Genomic DNA, 22,894 nt, shown 5'->3' with positions numbered 1-22,894 from the left:
GATACGCTGATACAAGCACTTTTAGTTATTTTGGGGGGCCTTGGTCAGTGAAGTGTGATGGGATTTTTGAGCTATGCTGCCGTGTGTGTGTGTGTGTGTATCACAGCTTTGACAACACAAAAATATAGAAAAGAATACAACAGAACAGAATAGACTTTCTCTGGCGCTGCACAAGAAATGTGTTGTGCTTCCTCTGAAAAACAAACAACAAAAACATCCAACATTAACAAATCAATTAGTCAGTTAGAAGCTGTTTGAAGTAGAACGTAGAACCTTGAATTATTTGTTTTTCAGTCCATGATAATCACTTGGTGAATGAATAAACTCTTCATCTGCTGTGTGTTTATGATCAGTGTAAGTGCTGGCCTGGTTTCCACCTGAAGGATGACGGGAAGACATGTGTGGACATTGATGAATGCTCCACCACTCTTCCCTGTAGCCAGCGCTGCATCAACACTTACGGCTCGTACAAGTGCTTGTGTGTGGACGGTTACGAAGCCTTGGAGCGCAGTCCCAATACATGTAAAGCTCTGTCAGGTCAGTCTGGCTCTGTCGACGCGGCAAAGTGCGGCACTTCAACTTGTAGGTGTGTGTGTCACATGTCCTCTAATGCCCCATATGTTGCTCATTTCAGCCGAAGAGCCCTTTCTCATTATGGCAGACCACCATGAGATACGGAAGCTGAGTGTGGACGGCTCAAATTACACCATCTTGAAACAGGTACTGTAGGTGATGCTCGCGTCATCGCCAGCATGACATACTGCATTAACAGCGTGTCAATCAAACTACCATCTTGTTTTCATCTTGTGTTTAATATTTGATCCCCTCTGCTTCACGCAGATATTACATCCATAATGTTGCATTACTGCCTTCTTCTGAAACTTCTTCCTCCTCCTTTATTCTACTTTTTTTTAATCACCTTTGTTGCTTGCATGATCATGTCCATCTGCTCCATGTGTGGAAGAAATAGTGCAAAGGAAAAAGCAAATATGTTGTAAATACATAGCTTTGTATTACAAAACACGGATGGACAATAATCATACATATAGATTCAAATCATGGCTTTCTATAATGATATGATAATGGTTTTCTAATGTCCATTGTCCAGGGATACAGTTAATGCTAGAGTAGAACTAATGTATGAGTTTCATGCTTTAACACACTACTGTTAATACACTGCCAAAAAAATCTATCATTGGTTGCCGTCTTGTTCCTGAGTGCACCTGATTCACCTGCACATTCATGAATGATGCACACGATCAATCTATGTCTCTGAGCAGCCATGAGTTATGTGCAATGCAGAAAAAGGGGTATATACTGTAGCATTAATAAATAAATCTGTGTATGTGCACGAGACTACTCCTCAGTACTTGTGATTGAAACTGGAAAGGGTGCTCAAGCTTATGTAAAGTGGTGTCCTGCATTCAATGAGATATCTAATGTCCATCATAATTTCCCTACCCCCACCGTATGGGCAGAGTAAAGAGGCCATTCTGGCTGGCAGAGATCAGAATCACCCTGTTGAGGACCCCATGGAAAAGCTATTTTAATCATTCCTAGGTCTCATCACAGCTGCTCTGGGCAATGCTTGAATCTGCCTGCTGATTATCATAAATGGTTATCTGTGATTTACTGTAACGCTACCAAGGGGTTTCCTACAGTGTCCTCTTCACTCTCCATATCTGTGCTTTTAGCGGCCACAAGTCACTCTCCTGTCTCTGTTTTAGCAGCAACTAACTTCACATCACCTAGCAACCCCATTACCTCCCATTTTTAAAATTATACATTCATGAAAATATGGAAAACTGCACTTATCTGATTCCTGGCTTAATATTGTTCTCCCACCACAAACACAAGTGACTCAAAATATTGCATCACTCCAATGCATTATTTAAACTAATGTGGTGTGTTTTTGGAATTTATGTTCTCCCACAGAGTTAAATATTTTAAATGATTCTTTCATTAATGAATTCACGTTACATATACAATTAAGCAATTATTGTTGTATAATTAGCAAGAGCTCTCCGTTAAGTTGCTTTTGATTCATTTTCATAGCTGCTTGGGTTTCTGGTCGATTTGGGGAAAATGAATAGAAAATAATATGCAGTAGATCTAGATCAAAGTGGCGTGCAGGTTTCATCTGTGCAGCTGATGTTTGTAGTTGGGAAAAGGTTCCCCCAGGACACTTTGGCGCCCGCCTGTGAGGGCGTTGATGATCTGATGAAGATGTCTCATTTTGTCTGTCAGAATATCTGACATCCTTTCTCAGCACCTACAGTGACAGACAGCAGGGTAGGGGCACTTGTTTGGCGAGCAGCTTTGTCTGACTGACAGTGGGGTCCTGTGAGCATGACAGAGGAACGAAGGGCCTCACTCTTCCACTTTGATACGACTTTGATTCGCTCTCCACTGGCTCTTCAAACACTGCATATCTGGGAAGACAGTGGACTCTGTGGGAAAAGCAGCTAAATCAGCTGTGCTGATACTGTAAAAGCTGAGCTTGTTGTTTTATGTTTCACATTCCGCTCACGTGCAGACATTCATAATCACTGAATTGTAGAGCTGCAACTAACGATTATTTCCATACTCGATTAATCTGTCGATTATTTTCTCGATGAATCAATGAATCGTTTGGTCCATAAAATATCAGAAAGTCTTAAAAAATGTTGATCGGTGTTTGTCAAACCTGGAAATGATGATGTTCTCAAATGTCTTGTTTTGTCCACAAACCAAAATGATTAACTTTTAATGATTTCTTTGTTATCCAGAGCAAAGAAATGAAGAAAATACTCACATTTAAGAAGCTTAAACTATCGAAAATCTTGTTTTAATCATGAAAAAAGCTTTGAACCGATTAATCGTGTGGGGGGGATACTCGACCGAGGTCCTGTTATTTCTGTTAAATAGTTTGCTTGTCATCTATATCTTGTGTGTGTTTGAACTTGCTGTCAGGTTGTGTTATTGAAGTTATCTTGTCCTCTAGTCAATCTTGTTCATAAATCATTTAAAGGAATACTTCACCGATTTGCATTTAGCTTTGTATTACTAGAATAGGGGTAGTATTTTTGAAAAATTGTGCTTCCAAACCTCAGTTTCCCCTGAGTTCGAGAAATATCTTCATTCTTTTCTTTGTTACGTGACCACCAGTGACACTTGGTCTTGGGCATGAAGTATTCCTTTAAACAATGTGCATACACTGAGCAATAGGTTATATAAGCTGGGATGAAAATGCAAGCTGCATTTTATATCTTGAAAAGATAAAGAAGAAAGAGAAGAATCATATTTGTATAAAATGCTATAATTGTAATAATTGGACCTGGACTGAGGACATCACACCAAAAATGTTTTATTCTTATGTTGTCTCCCTCTGTTGTAATTCCCAGGGTCTCAACAACATCATCCACATAGACTTTGACTACAAGAAAGAATTTATTTATTGGGTGGACTCAACAAGGCCAAGTGGTCGGAAAATCAACAGAATGCGCCTCAATGGGAGCGACCTCAAGGTAACACACGATTTAGTCTCTGTGTAGATGTGCCATATGGTGCCTTGGATTCTTTGCTCTTTTTTTCTCCTGCAGCACATTAAGCTGGGGATTTTTACTTAAATTCTCAAAATGCATTCACTTTTGTACTTTTCTTGTGTGCGTATGCTTCTTTGTTGAATGATCACCACTGGCCTCTAAATAAATACACGTATAACGAGCGTAATAATTCAGTACAAAGCTGCATCAAGTTTGTCTGAGTCATCGTATCAGAGCCAGACACTGGGGACTCTGGGACATTAGCGAGGCACCTGATGGTTCTCCATCCTACATCTCATTAGCACTGGTGTATGAGGGCATTAAGCTCATTCAGCTCAATTACTTTCACAGTCTCCTTTTGAGCCAATGCCACAGCTTAGCAAGAGGACAAACTCTCTGGGAGACAGATCAGGAGTTTCGCACATTATGTTCTTTTAAAGAGTCACTGATACATGGCACAGTTGGCTAAGACTTGCCATATTAGTAAGAAGTGCTTGGGAAGCATAGAATATAGATATCTCAAAACAAGATAATTAAACGTTTTCTCAACTGCATGTTTTGCACTTAAGAAAAACTGAATTATGAAAGCGTACTCTCTCGGAATGCTCTTTATTTTTTAAAAACTCTATTCAGAAATCAACAGTTCATGTTGCCCTTCAGTTGCATATGATTTAAGCAATGTTGTGTCTCTACTATAAGGTACTACGGATTAAGTGCTTAATGCTTTTCATCCACGACCATATACTGTGTAGAATATTTATATTCTTATATTATTCATTATATTTGCAAATGATGATAGAAAACCTCCCCAAAGCACATAATGCTCCATAATGAGAGATTGCGTATGCCACTGGGTTTTTTTTATTTATTTTTTATTGTATTAATTTGGTTATTCATTCATTGTAAAAAGGAGTTTGAAAGGCAATGGTTGTATCTGCCAGCTGGCACAGTGATTATTTTTAAACTGCTTTAGCGAACCCAAAAACTAGATGATATTGCTGGAGACCTTTCATAATTTCCAATTTTCTTTCCATTTTCTTTTTTATTTAATGTATTATTATGGAATTCCACGTTGCCAGACAAATCTCATTTGACAGGGGGGAAAGAAATAGTGTGCTTGAATAGCAATAATTTGGTGTACTGTATGTTTTTAGTTACAAGCGATAGCAAGCTATTATTATCTGCTTCATAAATGTGTGCTACTGTTCCATTAAGATTCAAGATTTGGATTTATTTAAATCAAAAAGGGAGTGAGTTTGAGAGCAAATTACAGTTCATCTGATAGAGTGGAGGTTACCATGGCAACAAAAACTCAGATCCTAAAGAAAGCTGTCCCACTCATCACAAGAGCTTTCATTTTAGTTCTGGATGTGAATAAAACGAAAGAAAAAGTGTCAGTTTATGTAGGTGATGCATCATGTGAGTCACTTCCTTTGTGATGTTTGTAGGTGATCACGCCTTACAGAGAAAGACCTGTACCTTTTACATGTTCTCATCTACTACTGAAGAAATATTTGCTGACATTCATCAGTCTGAAAGAATTCAAAACCCTTCAAAATCCTGCCCTTGCCTCACTAGATAGTCCACAGAACAGCAGTGCCCAGTGCATTGGCAGTGGATTGGATCGGAAAAAATCTGTACTGGTGTGATGTGGAAAGGAAAACAATGGAGGTGTCCAAATCCAATGGACTCTACCCCACCATCCTTATCAGTTCTAGCCTCAAGAATCCCACAGATTTGGCTCTGGATCCCCAGACAGGGTAAGCATATTATTATTCACTGTGTAGCTTAAGACGATTATTTTCATAATGAGAACTGATTCACAAACAACACAGAAACAATATTTTTTTTTTTTTTCAAATGCTTAGCCTTGAATCCACCAACACTCTAATCTGAGGAATCTTGTGACAGTATTCACATGATTTTTGTACATAAACTGTGTGTAACTTGTCACCAGGTATGTATTCTGGGTGGACTGCTGTGACCCCCCTCACATTGGACGTATCGGCATGGATGGAGGAGGGCAAACAGTTATCATTGACACAGAGATCTATAGCCCCACTGCTCTCACCATTGACTATACCAACAAAAGGCTTTACTGGGCCGATGACAACCACATCCTGTTTGCCAACATGGATGGTACACAGAGACGCAAAGGTGAGACCAAAGTGTAAAGGAATGATTTGACCTTTTCTCCTACGACATGCTGTCCGTGTCCTGCTCAATATTTGCAAGGCCACTGACATCGTTTTCCTAACGTTGTACTTATAAATGGATCAGACGTTTGTTACGATTTGATGTTGCAACAAATCCCCAAAGAAATGTCCCCACTGTTTTGCATGCACCAGTAGCTTGACTGCAATATTTAGTAAAACTGAATGTGGCTGTTTGTCCATCTCCAGTGTCCTATGATCACATCCAAGGGGTAATGGCTCTGACTTTGTTTGAGGACTTTGTCTACTGGACGGATGGGAAGTCCAAATCACTGCGACGTGCTCATAAGACAACTGGCTCTCAGGGGATGGAGCTCCTTAATTCCTGGCAAGCCATCAAATCCATCAAGGTCTACCACTCCCTACGCCAGCCTGAAGGTATGAAGTCCATCTGCTGCTTCATTCCAATCCTCCCATGCAGATTTGTGGTCATTGGCCTCTAATACACTTTTAAGAAGTAAATGATTTGTGTAATTCAGTTTGAACTCAGGCATGTATTCCTGTCCTTCTGTGCAGTACCCAAGCACCAGTGTCAGATTGCAAATGGAGGGTGCAGCCACCTGTGTCTTCTGTCTCCTGGTGGAGGACACAGATGTGCCTGTCCTACTAATTTTTACTTGGCTGCTGACAATAAGACCTGCCTGTCCAACTGCACCTCAAGTCAGGTTAGATGCATTTCTCTACCTCTGTACATGTAAATGTAGTTTTGAACACGCTGTTGTTCCGTGCTTTGACCCTGAAGGGAAACGTCTTTGGTCTAATTTGCTTCCCACCTCTGAAGTGAAGTTTGTACAACAACAACAACAAAAATTGATTGATTTGGTTTGGAAAAAGAACATTGCAGCTTTGATGGACAGGGAAGTATTCATTCTTTCTCTTATTATTTTCTGTGGCACAAATAGTTTCGCTGTGGGACAGATGAGTGTATCCCTTTCTGGTGGAAATGTGACACCGTGGATGACTGTGGGGATGGATCAGACGAACCTGCTGACTGTCGTGAGTGCTATATTATTCCGAGGTTGGCTTAAGCGTAGTTATAACCAGAAGCCTGCCTCGGTTTTTCTTGTTAGCCGCGAAGGTTGTCAACATTGAATTGTAAATTGGAATCAATGGAACCTGAGCCTGCCGTCTTTGCTGCTCATTAATTTTAAATCTTGACTCTTCTTTTAGTATACAGTATGTAGCATACACACTCTTATCATTTTGTTCTCAACAGCGGAATTCAAATGTCAGCCGGGGCGTTTTCAGTGTGGCACTGGCCTTTGTGCGCTTCCTCCCTTTATCTGTGACGGAGAGAACGACTGTGGCGACAATTCAGATGAAGCAAACTGCGGTAAGGATCAAAAATAAACTTAACTGTTGTCAGTTATGTGTCTGCCGTTCTTTGTTGCTGCTGCTGCTTTGCGTTAACGTAATTACGCAGCGGTTTATGCTATCAGAAAAATTCCAGCTGTCTCTGAAAGCTGATTAGTTGCAACATGTGTTTATTACGGTAATTTCACTCGTGCTGTTGCAGGAAGCCAGAGAATCAGACATTGAGACAAAAAGTCAAACAAATGTTATTTTAAATATGTTTTATACTGTCCACATTTCAAATTTAATGTGCCCAGTGTGTTTTTCTAACTACAACTTTTTGTTAAATTGTTAATACACCATTTTAACAGGCAGTAAATTGTAAATAACTGCCAGATTTTGAAAGCTATTCTGGAAAAATGGGTAAAAGCACTTATTTACGGGACATTTTATGGCCCTTTTATGGTTAAAATAAGCAAAAAAAATTCTGAGGCTTCACCAATGAAAAGTCCCAACATTTTCTTATTTCAACGTTCTAAATATTACGCTTTTTGTTCAATTTCCAAATGTGATACTTGTGTGATGCTGTGTGTATAGTCAGTACTGTTCAGTATATTTCAAATAGAAGCGTTGTTATTTGGACTCAATTCAATTCTTTTTTTTTTATTTTACCTCCCACTTTCCATACCTATTTTCTCTTTTAGAGACATACATCTGTCTATCAGGACAGTTCAAGTGCACCAGGAAACAGAAATGCATCCCTCTTAACCTTCGCTGCAATGGTCAGGATGACTGTGGGGATGGAGAGGATGAAACCGACTGCCGTAAGGCTCTGCATTATTACTTTCAGACCGGTGGTATTAGAAATGGCTTTGATGAGCTTTTAGACCAGAAATCCAATGAATATATCTTGTGCTTGATCAGTCTGGTCTAGTGTTGCAAGCAAAGGTCACTATTTTAAGATTTTTGCTTCTCTTTTTTTTTTTATCATATAATTTAACTGATTACGACAAATCACCTAAGTTGTGTTTTGTTGCAGTGGTTAATTTACTTCTGTGCTCAGACAGAGTATGTGATGCTAACATTACTTTGTCTTCATTAAGTATTCTAAAGGCAACCCATGTTATAGCCCGTGCCTCCGAAAGGGGATTAAGCACTGAATCACACGGAGGACAAGAGCAGATTTTCTCTGCCATGATGTAACTCATCAGAATATAACACCCCATTCAAAGCTTTCAGGCTGCTGCATTTGTCTTGCATGTGATTGCAAGAGGGACGAAAGTGGCCGACGACAATGCAGGCAACTTTAATATCAGCTTTAATTAAAATAAGGCTAATTACTTCTCCCCTTCTTAGACTTGGAACATGATTGCATGTGATTTTGAATACACTTTTGAAAGGATCCCTGGTATTAAAATGCTATCTGAAACAATGTAAGGCTTTCAGAACATGCAACTACGGCACCCTCTCTGTAATGAAACAATGAAAAAGGCATCGCTTTTTCTATTGTCTGTTATATTACAATAGTTCTATGCGAGCTTAAATCTTCAGGTTATTTTTTACCAACCCAAATGTCTTCTTACGTGTTGATTTGGACTGCATTTCTCTTTGCCACACGCCATCTGTCTCTTTGCCTGCAGCTGAAAGCACCTGCTCCCCAGACCAGTTCCAGTGCAAAGCGTCTATGCACTGCATATCCAAACTCTGGGTTTGTGACGAGGACCCTGACTGTGCAGACGGTTCTGATGAGGCTAATTGCGGTGAGTTGTTGAAGCCCACTCAATAATGATAAATCAAATCACAGTCAATCAGCTACAAATAGCTACAATATTTATATTTTCAAGTCTCGATGACCACTCAAAGCTGCTTTACTCTACATCTATGTGTAAATCACTCATCTTTCATGTCCATTCACACGCTGCCGGGAGCAACGTGGGCAAAGTGTGAATGTTGTCTTGCCCAAGGACACATCGGCACGATGAAAGACGACTCTTTTTTGTTACCTTGAATTTATCAAAGGTCAAATAATATCTTTAACTTTTTGCAGTTAACTGATGTTTGACTCTTGCCCCTCAAACTGCATTAACAGTAGTGTTTACCAATAATTCATCATCTAAATGCTTTCAACACTTCAGCGCACAGAAGAGATATTGTGGCTTTGCAGATATTTCACTTTGAATTACCTCAGACTGTTCCGCAAAGTTTTGCTTGTTAGCACCTTAATGATCTCTGTCCAAGCAAGGAAATATTACCCCCCCCCCCTCCCGTATCTCATTCTTCACGTGGTGACGGAGCCGGTTTTCTAATGAATTGCTTCCTTGTCTCCTCTGTCAATGCACTCAGCTTCCCCTTCTGATTCTCTGCTGTCATGTTAGAATGAGATTCAAGCACAATCTGCCAACCTGCGCTTTTTTGACACTTTCCCAAGTGATAGCATTAATTCCTCGGCCATTACCCCTGATGTAATCGACATGGAGATGACTTTAATCAGAAGCTCCCAGTTTGACTTTGAAAACCCAAACTATGGAAACGTTGCTGGAGCAAATATAATCTGGTCATCAGTTCATCGTAACTCACCTTAAGTGTTAAAGCGGTAACACTTTTGTCAGACAGAGTGGACATTTTAAAATAAAGATACCTCCTCACTTTATTTGGTAGTTGTTAGTGCTCACAGGAATAAACAATAAGTTTGGGCTCAGTCTGTAACAACAGCATCAAATTATTCAGTATGTGTAGTGTTTGTTTGTTTGTTGTTTTTTTTCTCACCGAAAATTTCTTTAGATGCTTTCTTGGAAATCTCACCCACTTCCTGTCATAAATTCTGAAAAAGTGAAGATGATTGGTAGCAAAGTCAGGTATTTCATCTTACGGCGCGTTAGCCTCTTGAGTACAGACTGTGTTTTGAACTCAGCGTCAGACTTGCTCAGCAAAACCCAGAGGAAACGATGATTACACATACAAAATATGATCGCTTGCACGCCATTAATATTCATGCTCTTTGAAGCCATTTTCATCTCCGTGTTTGTTTGCTCCTGTTGAAAAAGATGAAAAGACCTGTGGACCACATGAATTCCGCTGCAAGAATAACAACTGCATCCCAGACCACTGGAGGTGTGACAGTCAGAATGACTGTGGAGACAACTCAGACGAGGAGCACTGCAGTGAGTACCTGGCTCCATTTGCTTTCTTTCAGCTTCACTCCCTTATAGAAGCGATGAAGCTATTTGACTTCACTGAAGACACCTGACTGCCCCTCCCACCACCACAGCACTTTATCAGACACAGCTAGACTCACTTTGCTCTTTTTAAAGCATCTTCTTATTACCTGTGCTGTTTTCGTAGAGTTGCCTTTTATTTAGATATTAGTCATCACTCTTAGAGGAAAACTTAAGACGTCTTTCACTTCTTTGATGCTTGACAGTTGCTTGCATGTGTATATATACAGTATGTATGTAATTGCCTGCCTGTATAACATGTCAGTGTGCGTGCATGCCTATTGTTCTTATATGTTTTATGCATCTCTTGTGGGATTTATCAGATGTTTATATCCCATACCTATTAATATAATTTAAAAGCGTCAGAACAACGTTAAATTATGGAACAGTCTAACAGATGAATTAAAGCCAAGTAAAAACAAAATTCAGTTTAAAACAATACAAAATGTACCTTTTAAATAAATACAAGGATGAAGAGCAGCCGTTTAATCCATCTCACTTAAAATGCAAATAAAAGTTAGTCAAGTGTTAGACTGCAAATAATGAAGCAGGTGGACCAACAAACAGGGGAGAGGCTAGAATTCATACTGTAGTGTTGCAATGCCTGCTGGGAGTCTCCGTTGCAGTGCAGCTCATTATACTCACCCTTGAGTTAGCGAACAGTCCATGATAACACAGGGAGGACCCAGACAGTGGATCTGATGCAGCTGTTTAGCTGCGTCCTAATATTGTCCTTTGGGACAGTTAAACTCCTTTTGAACGATTTTTGGCTTTAGAGAGCGCATTGCTCCCCTCCAGTCGTAATAGATATATATTCACATATGGATTTTGCCTGCAGAATACTCCACTTCTTATACAGAATTATGCTTTGAGTTGAAGCCATGGTTTTTGCCAGTGCATGAGCATGTGATTGTAAACGCAGAACATTTTGGCAAATAACCTTAAGATGTCTGATTATTCTTTGGGATGCTGGAAAAAGGCTTCAGCTTGGTTTTGATTCTGTATCTTTTGTGCTTCTCTCCACTCAGAGCCAGTCACATGCAACCACAAGGATTTCGCCTGTGCCAATGGCGACTGCATCTCCTCCCGTTTCCGCTGTGATGGGGACTACGACTGCCTGGATAATTCAGATGAGGTCAGTGTTTGAGATTTGTATTCATAAAGCCATACCAATGCTGCCAATGAGGCACAGAACAAAGAAATTCAATTCAATTCAATTCAATTTTATGTATAGCACCTAATCACAACATACATTATCTCAAGGCACTGTACATAGTCAACATTATGGAGCGAAGAGATACCCAACAAGTCACACAATGCACTTTTGTGTAATTATATATGAAGAAATTCACGTACGAGAGCCATTATCATGTATTGTACGGTATTGTTCCTACAGAAATGACTAGAGATGATTCAGTGTATTGTATAATTCAAGGACAAAGCCTTGTTATTATGATTCATTACTCTTCTTCATGTTGCTCTGTTCCACACTTGCAAAGCAATTTTTATATATAATCCCTCTCCATGCAAAGCAGCATAAACCTAATTAACTCTTTATTTAACCCTCTCCCCGAGTACTAGCTTTCTGGGTCAGTGCAGTAATATGGCTTAAGGAGAGATAGTTTGGGCATTTTTATAATATGCAGCAATTATTAAAAAATTGTATTCACAGTAGCTATCGTCCGTTAAAGCATAACGGTGGGGATAAATTAAGCTTGTTTTCTATTTTTTGATGTGTTTATATATATATTTTTTTTGCTGTTTTTGTTTACAGAGAGCCTGTGAGGCACACTGTGCAGATGACCAGTTTAGGTGTCACAACAACCTCTGCATCTCGCTGAAGTGGCTGTGTGACGGCCAAGAAGACTGCAAGATGGGGGAAGATGAAAAAAGCTGCCAGGCAACAGGTGCATATTTAATGACCTTGAAATTGTGCAACAACACATCTGTGTTGCAGATTTATTTTTGATCAAGATATTACAGCCATTATGACAGTTTTAATACAAATATCTGCAGAGAGTTCCCTGGACTTCAGGCCTTCAGGTTTTTTGTTTAACCACATCCCCAACCATAATTTAACCCTTAGAACACAGAGCATTTAGGCTGCTTTTTTCATGTTTTTTACAGAGGCTATAATGATGTGCAATATATCTTATATAATTTTTTTTCCCCAGCATAAACAAGGCAATTTAATGAAATTATAAAAAACACCAATTATACAAACAAACACAATTTGCAATTTATTTAAAAATTGGATAGAACTTGTCGTTGTTGTTTGCTTGGCTCGTTTTTATGAACAAAAATAAGATAAAAGCTGTTTATTTTGTCACTTCTGCACAATTACCACTAATCCTGTTATTTTTTTAATGTAAAATGTATCATAACTTTGACTCTACAACACATGAGAAGATGAAAAACACATTTTGTGAAGCCTAAAGATGTGACCTATAAACACACATTCCCCAGGATGTCCATATAAGGAATTGTGTATTATTCCCACGGCAATTTACCCAGGGTGGCAGCGTGAGCACTAAGGGTTAAGCAAACAAGATGCACATGGCTATAGTGTCACAGCAAAGGGTCAGCATATTATCGTTTATCCTTTATTTAGCCTGGAAGGTGCTTTTGAGATACAAGATCTCCTCTTCCAGGGAGTCCTGGTCAAGATAGTTACAAAGAGAAAACAATTTCAGATGTTAGACTCACAGCAGAATATAAAAGCTAAAGGGAAGTAGTAAAAGGAGAGTAAAAAAAAGAGAGAGACATAATAAAGTAAAGTGCGGAAGTATACAAGCCATACCAACACGATCCTTAATCCGGAGCCCTCAAAAAGGCTGTGTAAAACAACATGTTTCTTTCACGGCGCTCCATAAAACACCTTTGAAGGTGTTTAAAAAGGTGTTTCCAGTGAAATTATGTTTTGCAGCACATTCCATGTCAGTGATGCACAGAAGGAGAAAGCAGTGTAGTCGGCTGATGGATGAAAGTTGCAGTTTTAGAACGTTTAAAATAGGTTAAAAACAATGTCCAACAATAAAAAGTATGGTTACTTTTTAAACTGTTTAAACTGTTTAAAGTTTAAACTCAAATAAAAATTTGACTGCAGCATAAATTAGAAACACCTTGAGGCAATTTCTATTAATTTGACACAATGATTACTTTGAACTCCCAAAACTCATTTTTTATCCCTCAAAGGTTCATAAGCTGACTGTAACAAAGCTAAAATGAAATAGCATGATGTGGTGATAATGTTTCTTTTCTGGCCATTGTTGAACACCATAACCATTCTAAGGAAGTGACTTTATTTCTTGCACCTGGACTGGTTTGGAGAAGCATATAATTAAAATATGGCCATTCCAGTTTGGAGTGTGAAGGTCTTTCAATTCAGATATTTTTGCATCGTTTTGATTTTTTTTCACTAAAAGTGAATGAAAAGGTAGATAGCTTGGAAAGGTACAGTATGTATTATGCATCAGTAAATATTCAGCTTAACAGGTGCAGTAATTGCTATCCTAAACAGAGTCAGAGCCAAAGGACAAATATGCAAATGTGCCTGGATCAACTCTGTCATTGAAATTCAAAAGAGAGAAACCTATATTGCATGGACATGAATCCATTATATGTTAAGCGCTAGTCCTTTTATCATACATATAATCGCAGTAGAAATTGGTTTTGAAAGTGGTCTACCCATCCATTTATTTAACTTGTAGGATAAAAAAATGGTACAATAACGGGGCTGATTATCGGAAATGACTTGAGTCTGGTCCATGTACATCCATGCTAATTGCAGACATTGAAAATGTTCTGCAATTCAATATGGGGTAATTTTGTGGAACAGTAAAATGGCCTAAGCTCTACTTAATTGCTCTATTGAGTTCCATTGTTGATTACTGATTGTGAAGTACTGTAAAAGCACCCTATTGTCTCAGTGGCAACACTTCACATTATAAACCTTTTGGGCAAAATAGATGTTTAACCACATTTTATTTTTGCATTACACCAGTGGGGCGTCCACAAGGGTCAAAAACTGAAGAGTCTCACTTGAGCGATTTCTGTGTGACTGACAAATAAGGAGGAAATGTCACTGACTGACTTACTTTGCCCTTCTCCAGTAATCCCTTCGTGTTCTGTGAACGAGTATGTGTGTGCCAGTGGAGGTTGCGTGTCAGCCACCCTGCGGTGTGATGGACATGACAACTGTCTGGATGGCTCAGATGAGGTCAGTGTTGCCTCACACGACTCAAAGAAGCATTTTAAGTTGTGGAGTTTCAGCATGTCCGCCTCCTAAGATGTGCTCAGTTAAGCTCATCGAGCACAACTTAGCAGGTGAATTTGGTCTGCATCCATCAGGGCAATGCTATGCATCACCTGCTTGGGAGACTAACCAAAACGCTGTTTTTCCCTGCAGTTTCCTTAATCAAATCCCGATAATGCTTTAACCTGTGTATGTATGTTCCTGGTTGTTGTCTTTTTACCCCCTCGTTTTATTTCTGTGTTTTGTTCTATGTTTCCATGTATAGTATTTTCCAAAAAGGGATAGTGTTTCAATAGTGAGGCGCTGCTTATCTGACAATGTAGTGTGTACTTAAAGTTTCTTTGATTGCGTGTGAAATCACAGCTAACCGTCACCAGTTTTGATTGTTGACAATGAGTGTTTGTTGACAGATTGGCTGTGTGAAGGAGTGCAGAGAAGATGAATTTCTGTGCCTGAATCGTGCTCACTGTATCCCCCGACGCTGGCGCTGCGATGACGTGCTGGACTGCATGGACCACAGTGATGAGGAAAACTGCAATCAGGGTGCGTTTGAGTGTGGACTTGCAGGCAAAATGGAAGGACAGACGGATGGAAAGAAAATCTATTTTCAATACAAAACATAACTATAGCAATTCACCCTCGATAGAAGCAAAGATAAAAGTTAACACAATTTCAAATATAATTGACATTACAGCCATTTCAGAGCATTTAATATAAAATATAAGACTGTGCAATAATATTATATTACCATACCATCCCTTACCTCTTTAACCATTGATTAAAGAAGTAGAGGTTTGATTGATGATGATGATGATGAGAATGAGGGATTTGAAATTAAATAAAGGATTGAAAAACATGCCTCAAAAAATCCGTAGCTGCCTCGATCTGTAGGCAAAAATGTATCAGTGCAACCTAATCGTGCAGACAGGCTTTGTATCATATCTTCTGCTTCTAAAAGTCTGCATGTGTGTAATCGCAGGTGCTTTCTTCTGCCGGGCTGATGAATTCATTTGCAACAACACTTTGTGCAAACTCCACACATGGGTGTGTGACGGCAAGGATGATTGTGGAGATAACTCTGATGAAGACATGGACATGTGTGGTGGGTTGATATTGTGCTTTCTCAGGGTTTTCCTTGGACTACGTTGTTATGATACAAGACTGAATAGTTCATTGTCAGTTCATGCTAGATTTAATGCAGGTGTCTTCTAAGGCGCGGCCTTTAGTTTTTTTGTGTGTGTTTTCATTCACAGCAAAACTACCCTGCCCTCCCACCAGGCAATTCCGTTGCAGAAATGATCACGTGTGTCTGCGCATGGACCAAGTCTGCAACAAGGTGGATGACTGTGGTGACAACTCGGATGAAGAAGAGTGTGGTGAGCACAAAATGCACTCATGTGAAAAAGAAAAAAAAAACTGATATCGAGTCTAGTTCTATTATTTGAGAATCACACTTTTATGCTTGTCCTTGACCCACAAAGGTACATCTATAGGAGGTAGATACATCTTCTAAGCCTGCTACATTAAATGGGGCAGAACCTGGCAACCCATGACCACTGTTAGTTTTGCACTATGATGCTAACAAAAACTGACAAAACCCGATAACAAAGTCCTGTAATGTAATGTCTTTAAGTTTAATAGTTAAATGAAAGAGTGACTTTCTCTCTTTTTTTTACATCAACTACATGTGCAGCTAAGCATCACTATGTAATATGTGAACAATGTTCAGGGAAAGTGTCTTCAAAATTAATGAGGTGTGTGTAAAAAGGGGGATTTAATCTTTTTTTTCGCGGATCGTGGGCCCAAGAGCTGAAGAAGTTTTGGTAATTTTCTCTTAGGGTCACCATTCCTAAGGCATATAGTGTCCCGTCATGTTCCCTTTACACATACTGTGAACAATCACACACAGCAGACAGAGAAGAAAGGGACAAATCACTTCCCTCATCTTTCACTCTTTCATTCCGTCTATCCTCCATTCATTTCCCTCTCTTATTCCATTATTCCACCTATCCATCTCTTACCTCACTCCATTACTTTTCACCATTGTATGCTGCTTTCCTCCATCCATCTCTTCAGTCTCGGTGTAATCTCATTTTTTCCCCCTTCATCTTCCTCTCCATCATTTTGTTCCTTTCCTTCCTTCCCTCTGTTGTGCTGGTTTTGTATGTCAAACACTTAATTGTTTTTTATTTAAACTGTAATGAATTCTACTAAACTTTGTATCAAAAGCAAAATATGCAAAGTAGCTTGGCATATTTTGTAGGCTCGATATTTAGCAAACAGCTGCTCATGTGGTAGTTTACATTTCCATAATATTATGTATGTAGTGTTGAAATGGTCAGAAATAGTAAAAAAAAAAAAAATGGGGGTATTGTCAACAAAATATGTTTTACAGCATTTGATAGATAGTGTTGGGTGTTGTGTTTGACCAAAAGTATCAGTTTTGCTTTGAGAGATATTGATAAGTAAAAAAATGAATAAATAATCAAATGTTAAGACGGTTCTCTGAGGTCTGTCCCCTTGCAGATGGCTTAATAAGTCATTTACTGCCCCCAACCACCAGGCCACAGATTTATTTATTATTCGAGTCTGAAAGATCTTTTATTTTGAAAAAACACAAACATTTAGCTTACAAGCTAGCAAAAATTAGTGAAAAACAAACATCTTTGGAGAGCTTCTTTGGAAAGGGAAAAAGGCTCATGGAGGACACAGAAGAAGAAGAAGAGGAGCATTCGACTTCCAAGAAAAAGAAAGCTGCATTTAATCGATAATATCCGGATTCCTACTTAAAATACGGGCTTATCGCTACAGATGATTCTCACGCACCAAGTCCGCTCTGCTCTACATATGTAGCAATAGGCTAGCAAATGAGGCTATGAAGCCTCATGAAACAAGCTCAGGGCTCCCACTAATTCACCGGGACGGTGAGTTGTATTTGTACACACTTTGTTTTTAGTTGTTTCTATACCGGTCCGTGAAAATATTGTTGGGGGTCCCCAATGGTATGCTGTAATAAATGGTATGTAGTGTGTTTACACTTAATGTTTTCCATTCACACGCAGGGCCTTTATGTTCAGCGATTTTTATTTAATCACACATCTATCGTACACATTCACATGCTGCTAGCATAGCCGTCAGGAGCATCTTGGGGTTAAATATCTTGCCCAGGGGCCAGGGATTGAACCCACTCACCTCGAGTTGAAAGACAACCTGCTCTACCACTAATCACAGCTGCTACAATTTTAAAATGTTGTTAAGGTATGAGTTCTTTTTTTCTCTCTCTCTCTCTCTTTTCAACTGACGCTGTGTGCAAAGCAGAGGTGGTAGCTGGAAGACCTCGGCCATGTGGGAAGACAGAGTTCACCTGCAGCAACCAGCGCTGCGTCCCAATCCAGCTGCAGTGCGACCTCTTCAACGACTGTGGAGACGGTGGCTCAGACGAGCAAGATTGCAAGACCTGTAAGTGCAGCGCCGGCTAATTTGAATAAGCAGATCAAAGGCGGCATTCGGAAGAGATGAAAAGTGTGGCGTGTTACCACGATGTTAGTGGAAAGCATAGCAATCTCCACAGTTTACATGTGATGTTTTAATAGTCATGTATGCACATGTTTGAGGTGTGTGGTGCACTATCTGAAAGATGGTGATGATGTTGTCCTTTTTGCTTTCGAACATCAAAAGAAGAGCACAGCAGGTGTCTCGGATCCAGAGGGCTGGTGTGCATGTGTGTGTGTGTGTGTGTGTGTGTGCGTGCGTGCGTGATTTAATTCTTGTCTTTATTTGTAGTTTCGAGTGGAGATGTGTGTGGAAAGAAAACCAATCCATGTGGGGAAGATGCCATTTGCAACCAGACGTATGGTAACGCTGTATGTCATTGCAAGCCTGGCTTTAAAAGGAACCAAAACACAGGCCAGTGTGAAGGTATGTTTATAATTTTCCCCTGTTTATATGTTAAACATACAGTATTTACAGAGGGTATAAGAATGTGCAATATAGAGTGTAAACAAAAAAGAAAAACAACAATAATTCACCAACTGTATAAACACACCTGAGCAAAAAGTACTGAAAATGTTAAAAATAGGATCTAATTTGTGAAAATTGGAAATACGTCAAAATAAAGCCGTTGAACACAGCAGTGAAACTTGCCAGTCTCACCTGAAAAACCTCTGGACAGGAGCTGATCTCTCTTTGCCACATGATACGAACATAAAATATAGAGTATGTCTGGTCACAGGAAATACATTTTGATCTGAAATTTGATACAATGGTTCAGAAAATTATTTCTGCTTTTTATTTAGCTCTTTTTTTCCCAGTTAAGTTTCTATGGTAAGAGAAATGTAATACTTTAAAACCCAGGACAAGATTGTAAACATCAATAATTAAATGTTTTAATGGACGCAACTGAACATGTGTCCATGACACCTGCTGTTTGTTGGCAACTATCTATTTTGTCCAATGTCTGTGACCAAACACATAACATTTATGGTATATGGATAATGATTCTACGTATTTTAAAAGGAAAAAAAAATCTTTTAATATGTTTATAAACCCCTGTCTTTGTTTCCAGAGATAAATGAATGTCTGCAGTTTGACACCTGCCCTCATTACTGCACAAACACTAAAGGATCATTCAAATGCTCATGTGACAGGAATTACAAAGAAATCAATGGAAACTGCATAGCCAAAGGTAGGGTTCTGAAGTTGAATATGAAAGTGTAATTCATGCATACTGAATACATGTCATTGTGTGTGCTGTCCTTAAACCTTATTTAGCCCATTTTTCCCTTTGTATTCTCTCTCTTTTTAAAAAATGGATTAATCGCTGAGCAGGACCAGAGGATCGAGTGCTCTACCTGGCAAATGACACTGAAATCCGAAGTTTTGTATATCCATTTAACCAGAGCCACGGTCACAAACTGCTCACCCATATCGAGGACAATGCCCGCATTATTGGAATGGACTCTCTGTTCCACCACCAGAAATTTATCTGGGCCACCCAGTTTAACCCTGGGGGGATTTTTTACAAAGACGCTCTCGACAGGACACAAACTAAAGCAAATGTCAGAAACATTGTAAGTAAATTTGATCTGTGGCTTTTTAACATCACGCTTTGTAATTTACGATCCTCACTGTGTGTGAAAGCATGAATAAAAGCTGCAGTTTTGTTTGTTTATTATGCGTCAAAATGATATCTGGTCATACATTCTCTAAACAGAAAACAGTTCATTTGCAGTGTCAGTTGTCAGTTTTAGGCAATGTATTAAGTTGTTAATTTACATGTGAAATTGTTTCTCACTGTTTCGCTGGTTTGTCTTACACATTACTCAAGTGAATATCTGCATTTTCGTCGAGAGGCTGACATTATGGTTATGTTTGGTTGCAGTGTTCAGACTTCCGGCGCCCAAGAGATATTTCTGCTGACTGGATCACAGGCAACATTTATTGGACTGATCACTCTCGGATGCACTGGTTCAGCTATTACACAGCCCACTGGACTAAATTACGATATTCCATAAATGTGGGCCAGCTCAAGGGACCAAATTGCACCCGCTTGATTACCGACATTGCGGGAGAACCATACGCAATTGCCGTCAACCCCGCTAAAGGGTGAGTTGTGTACTTTTCTCTCTTGCTGCTCACTATTTTTTAACATACATGTCCTGTGTGGGCAATGTGCTATGTCTTTTCTAAGCGTTTGGAGTAACCATGGCTTCAAGCTGAGAATCTTAATGGCTGTGTGTTATGTTATTACATGTTTTTATTTTAATTCATTCATACAAACTCATCAACTTTGCCAACCCAATAACGTTGGCTTCACATATGTTTTCATATTTTTTGCCAAAACAATAAAAACAATGAATACAATGACAGAAGGGTACAAAAGGTTTAAACTACAAGATATAAAAAGCTTCCAATTTAAATGAGTGATACTAGAAAAGTATAAAAACACACTCAGTATAAAATAATAAACACATCTTCAAACTAACAGGAAATAAAAACGGACTTAAAAAGATTGGAACAAACATGACTAATAAAATAAAAATTGTATCTGTGAATATGAATGCCAAATTGGTTTAGAACAATTTTCTCAATTATTTCATAGATATTTAACACAGCTTGTTGATATGATAATTAGATAATGTCTTATATTTTATTATCAATATTGACAACTTCGGGCTTCCATATGTCCAAAAGTGACTGACAGTAACGGAAAATAAGTCAAAACTCTATAGTGTGTGTGTGAACTATGAACCTAGCTAGTTCCCGCCTCCTCAGCACAAGCTGAACGATAAATTTAACACACCCAGAGAGGCGGGACTTAAGGCACAACAGCCAATCATCAGCCTGTTACACTCATAGCCGGTGTCATGTTTGAGGCAACAACAGGAGAGGGAGGGGGAGAGTAGGCAGCCGCAGCGAGTGCAGACACAGAGCGGCCAGAGAAACAGAGCGACTGTAATTAAGATGCTTGTGCAAAATGGCGGAAAAACTGCAAAAAAAGTGTGGGTGTTGAACCCTCTCACCGGGAAAAGTGCGGGTGTTAAAACACCCACATCCCCCACAGGTGCGACACCTCTGCTAGAGAGGCACACTTGTGCTAAGGTCCATGAAAATAATCACAAAAATCTCTAAAGAAACTATTCTCCTTCCAACAATTTCCAACCTACACAGACATTTTTACATAAAAACATTGCTATATTTGTTTTCATTTTCAGTTTTTAAAACTGTAATTTCTCTGTCAATATACACCCGTTTTTTACAAATTTAAATCCACCCAAATGTTGCTCCACTCATACTTTCTTACCAGCTCAATCCTGCACCTGACAACATTGGCACCAAGAAGCAGGTGCGATCAAAATTTCGCCGCAAAATGTTCTCGTTGTTACTATTTTTCCTACTTTACCCTGGGAATCGGGCTGGACACTAATAATTTACTATCAAGTCAAATGTCAACATGAATGATTTATGAAACTCATTTGCTTTTCCTTCTATAATTAAAGCATTTCATTCATCAGTGTGAAGCAGTGCACCGGTGGTCATTAAGATACTGTGTAGATGAATAGATAGCATAAATATTGAGATGAGGACCACTGTCATGTTCCACAATAAAACGGTGTTATTGAAGAAATGTAAACAACGTCATGTTTGCTTAACTCACTTAAGCCCATTCTGAGAACATTATTAATTACTCTGTAATGGAGTAATCCATATGTTCCACGGTGATAATGGAGGTGGTTTAATTACTGATGTTGCCTGTTATGACTCAATGTTCACTCAGACCAGCGCCATCATAGGTTCCTCCCAACAACACAGACAATATGTGTATTTGTTAGGCATGTCTGAAAGTTAATTCTTATAAGTAAAAACAATCAACCTCAGTGTTCTTCAGTGTGGTAATGTCACTATTACTGACTATTACTAATACTATATATGCAGGCATTTATCAGGTGATATACTGTGTTATAGTATAACAGAGAGTTCAATATTTGGGTACATATTTGTCTTTGTTCACTGCAGGATGATGTACTGGAGTGTAATAGGCGATCACTCTCATATTGAGGAATCAGCGATGGATGGATCCTTACGGAGGGTTCTTCTGGACAAAAATCTCAGGAGACCCACTGGTAGATATTTCTTTTAAAGATCATTATTAATTTGCCATTCAAACCGCAGAGCATTGATTGCATTTTCGCACACACAATTCAGAATTTTGAAATGTAGTGAAACCTTTGTTGTCTGCGTTCTGTGTTTCACATTCATGATTTGAAGTTGTAGAAGAAGTGAAGGTTACAGAGTAAAACACCAGAAGTAACACAATTCAATTCAATGCATCAAAATTGCATATAAACTTTGCCAACATGACCCTTTGAATTTACTTCTGTTGCAGACTTTAAGTGCTTTTCAGTTAAGCAGTAATAAACTGTGTTAACTTAAACTTAACAATTTAAATGTCCGCCATATATTTAAATTACTTATTTGCCTTATGGTTGTGTCAGTTCAATAGGGAAAAAATTGAAGCTACGATGTAGCAGTGACATTTTTCTATCATTTATCTATCTATCATAGTTACACAGGGGATGTTACCTTACCTTATTTAATCAGATTAAGGTGTTTTGACTATTTTTGCTGCATGGTTTTTCCTGTTAACCCTTACAACACAGACCATTTCGGCTGCTTTTATATAAACAGAGTATATACAGAGGCTCAGAGTACTCAAAATGTTTAAAATCCAAATTTGTAACGTTTTGGAAATACGTCACAGTTCACAGTTTTTTTTATGAACAATAATATAAGAAAAAATGCTATTTTGTGACTTCTGCACAATTATTGCTCATTTATATCACCAATAAAATATGATTTGATATAATCAAATCTAATTTTGACACACCCAGGATG

General features: G+C 38.9%; 1 protein-coding gene across 7 annotated transcripts in view; it reads left to right on the top strand.

Annotated features, from left to right (window-relative positions):
• The window catches only part of lrp1bb (low density lipoprotein receptor-related protein 1Bb), a 230,466-nt gene that overhangs the window by 185,587 nt on the left and 21,985 nt on the right, over window positions 1-22,894 (top strand). For all 7 annotated transcript variants that reach the window (XM_058616557.1, XM_058616592.1, XM_058616582.1 and 4 more), the window contains 24 exons: window positions 354-537; window positions 635-720; window positions 3,384-3,506; window positions 5,103-5,284; window positions 5,482-5,681; window positions 5,927-6,115; window positions 6,254-6,402; window positions 6,640-6,733; window positions 6,954-7,070; window positions 7,735-7,854; window positions 8,671-8,790; window positions 10,075-10,191; window positions 11,274-11,380; window positions 12,020-12,152; window positions 14,358-14,464; window positions 14,911-15,043; window positions 15,480-15,602; window positions 15,754-15,876; window positions 17,819-17,959; window positions 18,284-18,418; window positions 19,065-19,184; window positions 19,328-19,569; window positions 19,881-20,104; window positions 22,016-22,122. In XM_058616557.1, the coding sequence (XP_058472540.1) occupies window positions 354-537; window positions 635-720; window positions 3,384-3,506; window positions 5,103-5,284; window positions 5,482-5,681; window positions 5,927-6,115; window positions 6,254-6,402; window positions 6,640-6,733; window positions 6,954-7,070; window positions 7,735-7,854; window positions 8,671-8,790; window positions 10,075-10,191; window positions 11,274-11,380; window positions 12,020-12,152; window positions 14,358-14,464; window positions 14,911-15,043; window positions 15,480-15,602; window positions 15,754-15,876; window positions 17,819-17,959; window positions 18,284-18,418; window positions 19,065-19,184; window positions 19,328-19,569; window positions 19,881-20,104; window positions 22,016-22,122 (3,376 nt within the window). The remainder of the gene's footprint in view (window positions 1-353; window positions 538-634; window positions 721-3,383; window positions 3,507-5,102; window positions 5,285-5,481; window positions 5,682-5,926; window positions 6,116-6,253; window positions 6,403-6,639; window positions 6,734-6,953; window positions 7,071-7,734; window positions 7,855-8,670; window positions 8,791-10,074; window positions 10,192-11,273; window positions 11,381-12,019; window positions 12,153-14,357; window positions 14,465-14,910; window positions 15,044-15,479; window positions 15,603-15,753; window positions 15,877-17,818; window positions 17,960-18,283; window positions 18,419-19,064; window positions 19,185-19,327; window positions 19,570-19,880; window positions 20,105-22,015; window positions 22,123-22,894) is intronic.

The sequence above is a fragment of the Solea solea genome, chromosome 2 (genome assembly GCF_958295425.1).
Source record: "Solea solea chromosome 2, fSolSol10.1, whole genome shotgun sequence".
Lineage (NCBI taxonomy): Eukaryota > Metazoa > Chordata > Actinopteri > Pleuronectiformes > Soleidae > Solea > Solea solea.
Note: the sequence above shows the minus strand (reverse complement) of the source record. Positions and strands in the feature narration are given on the sequence as shown.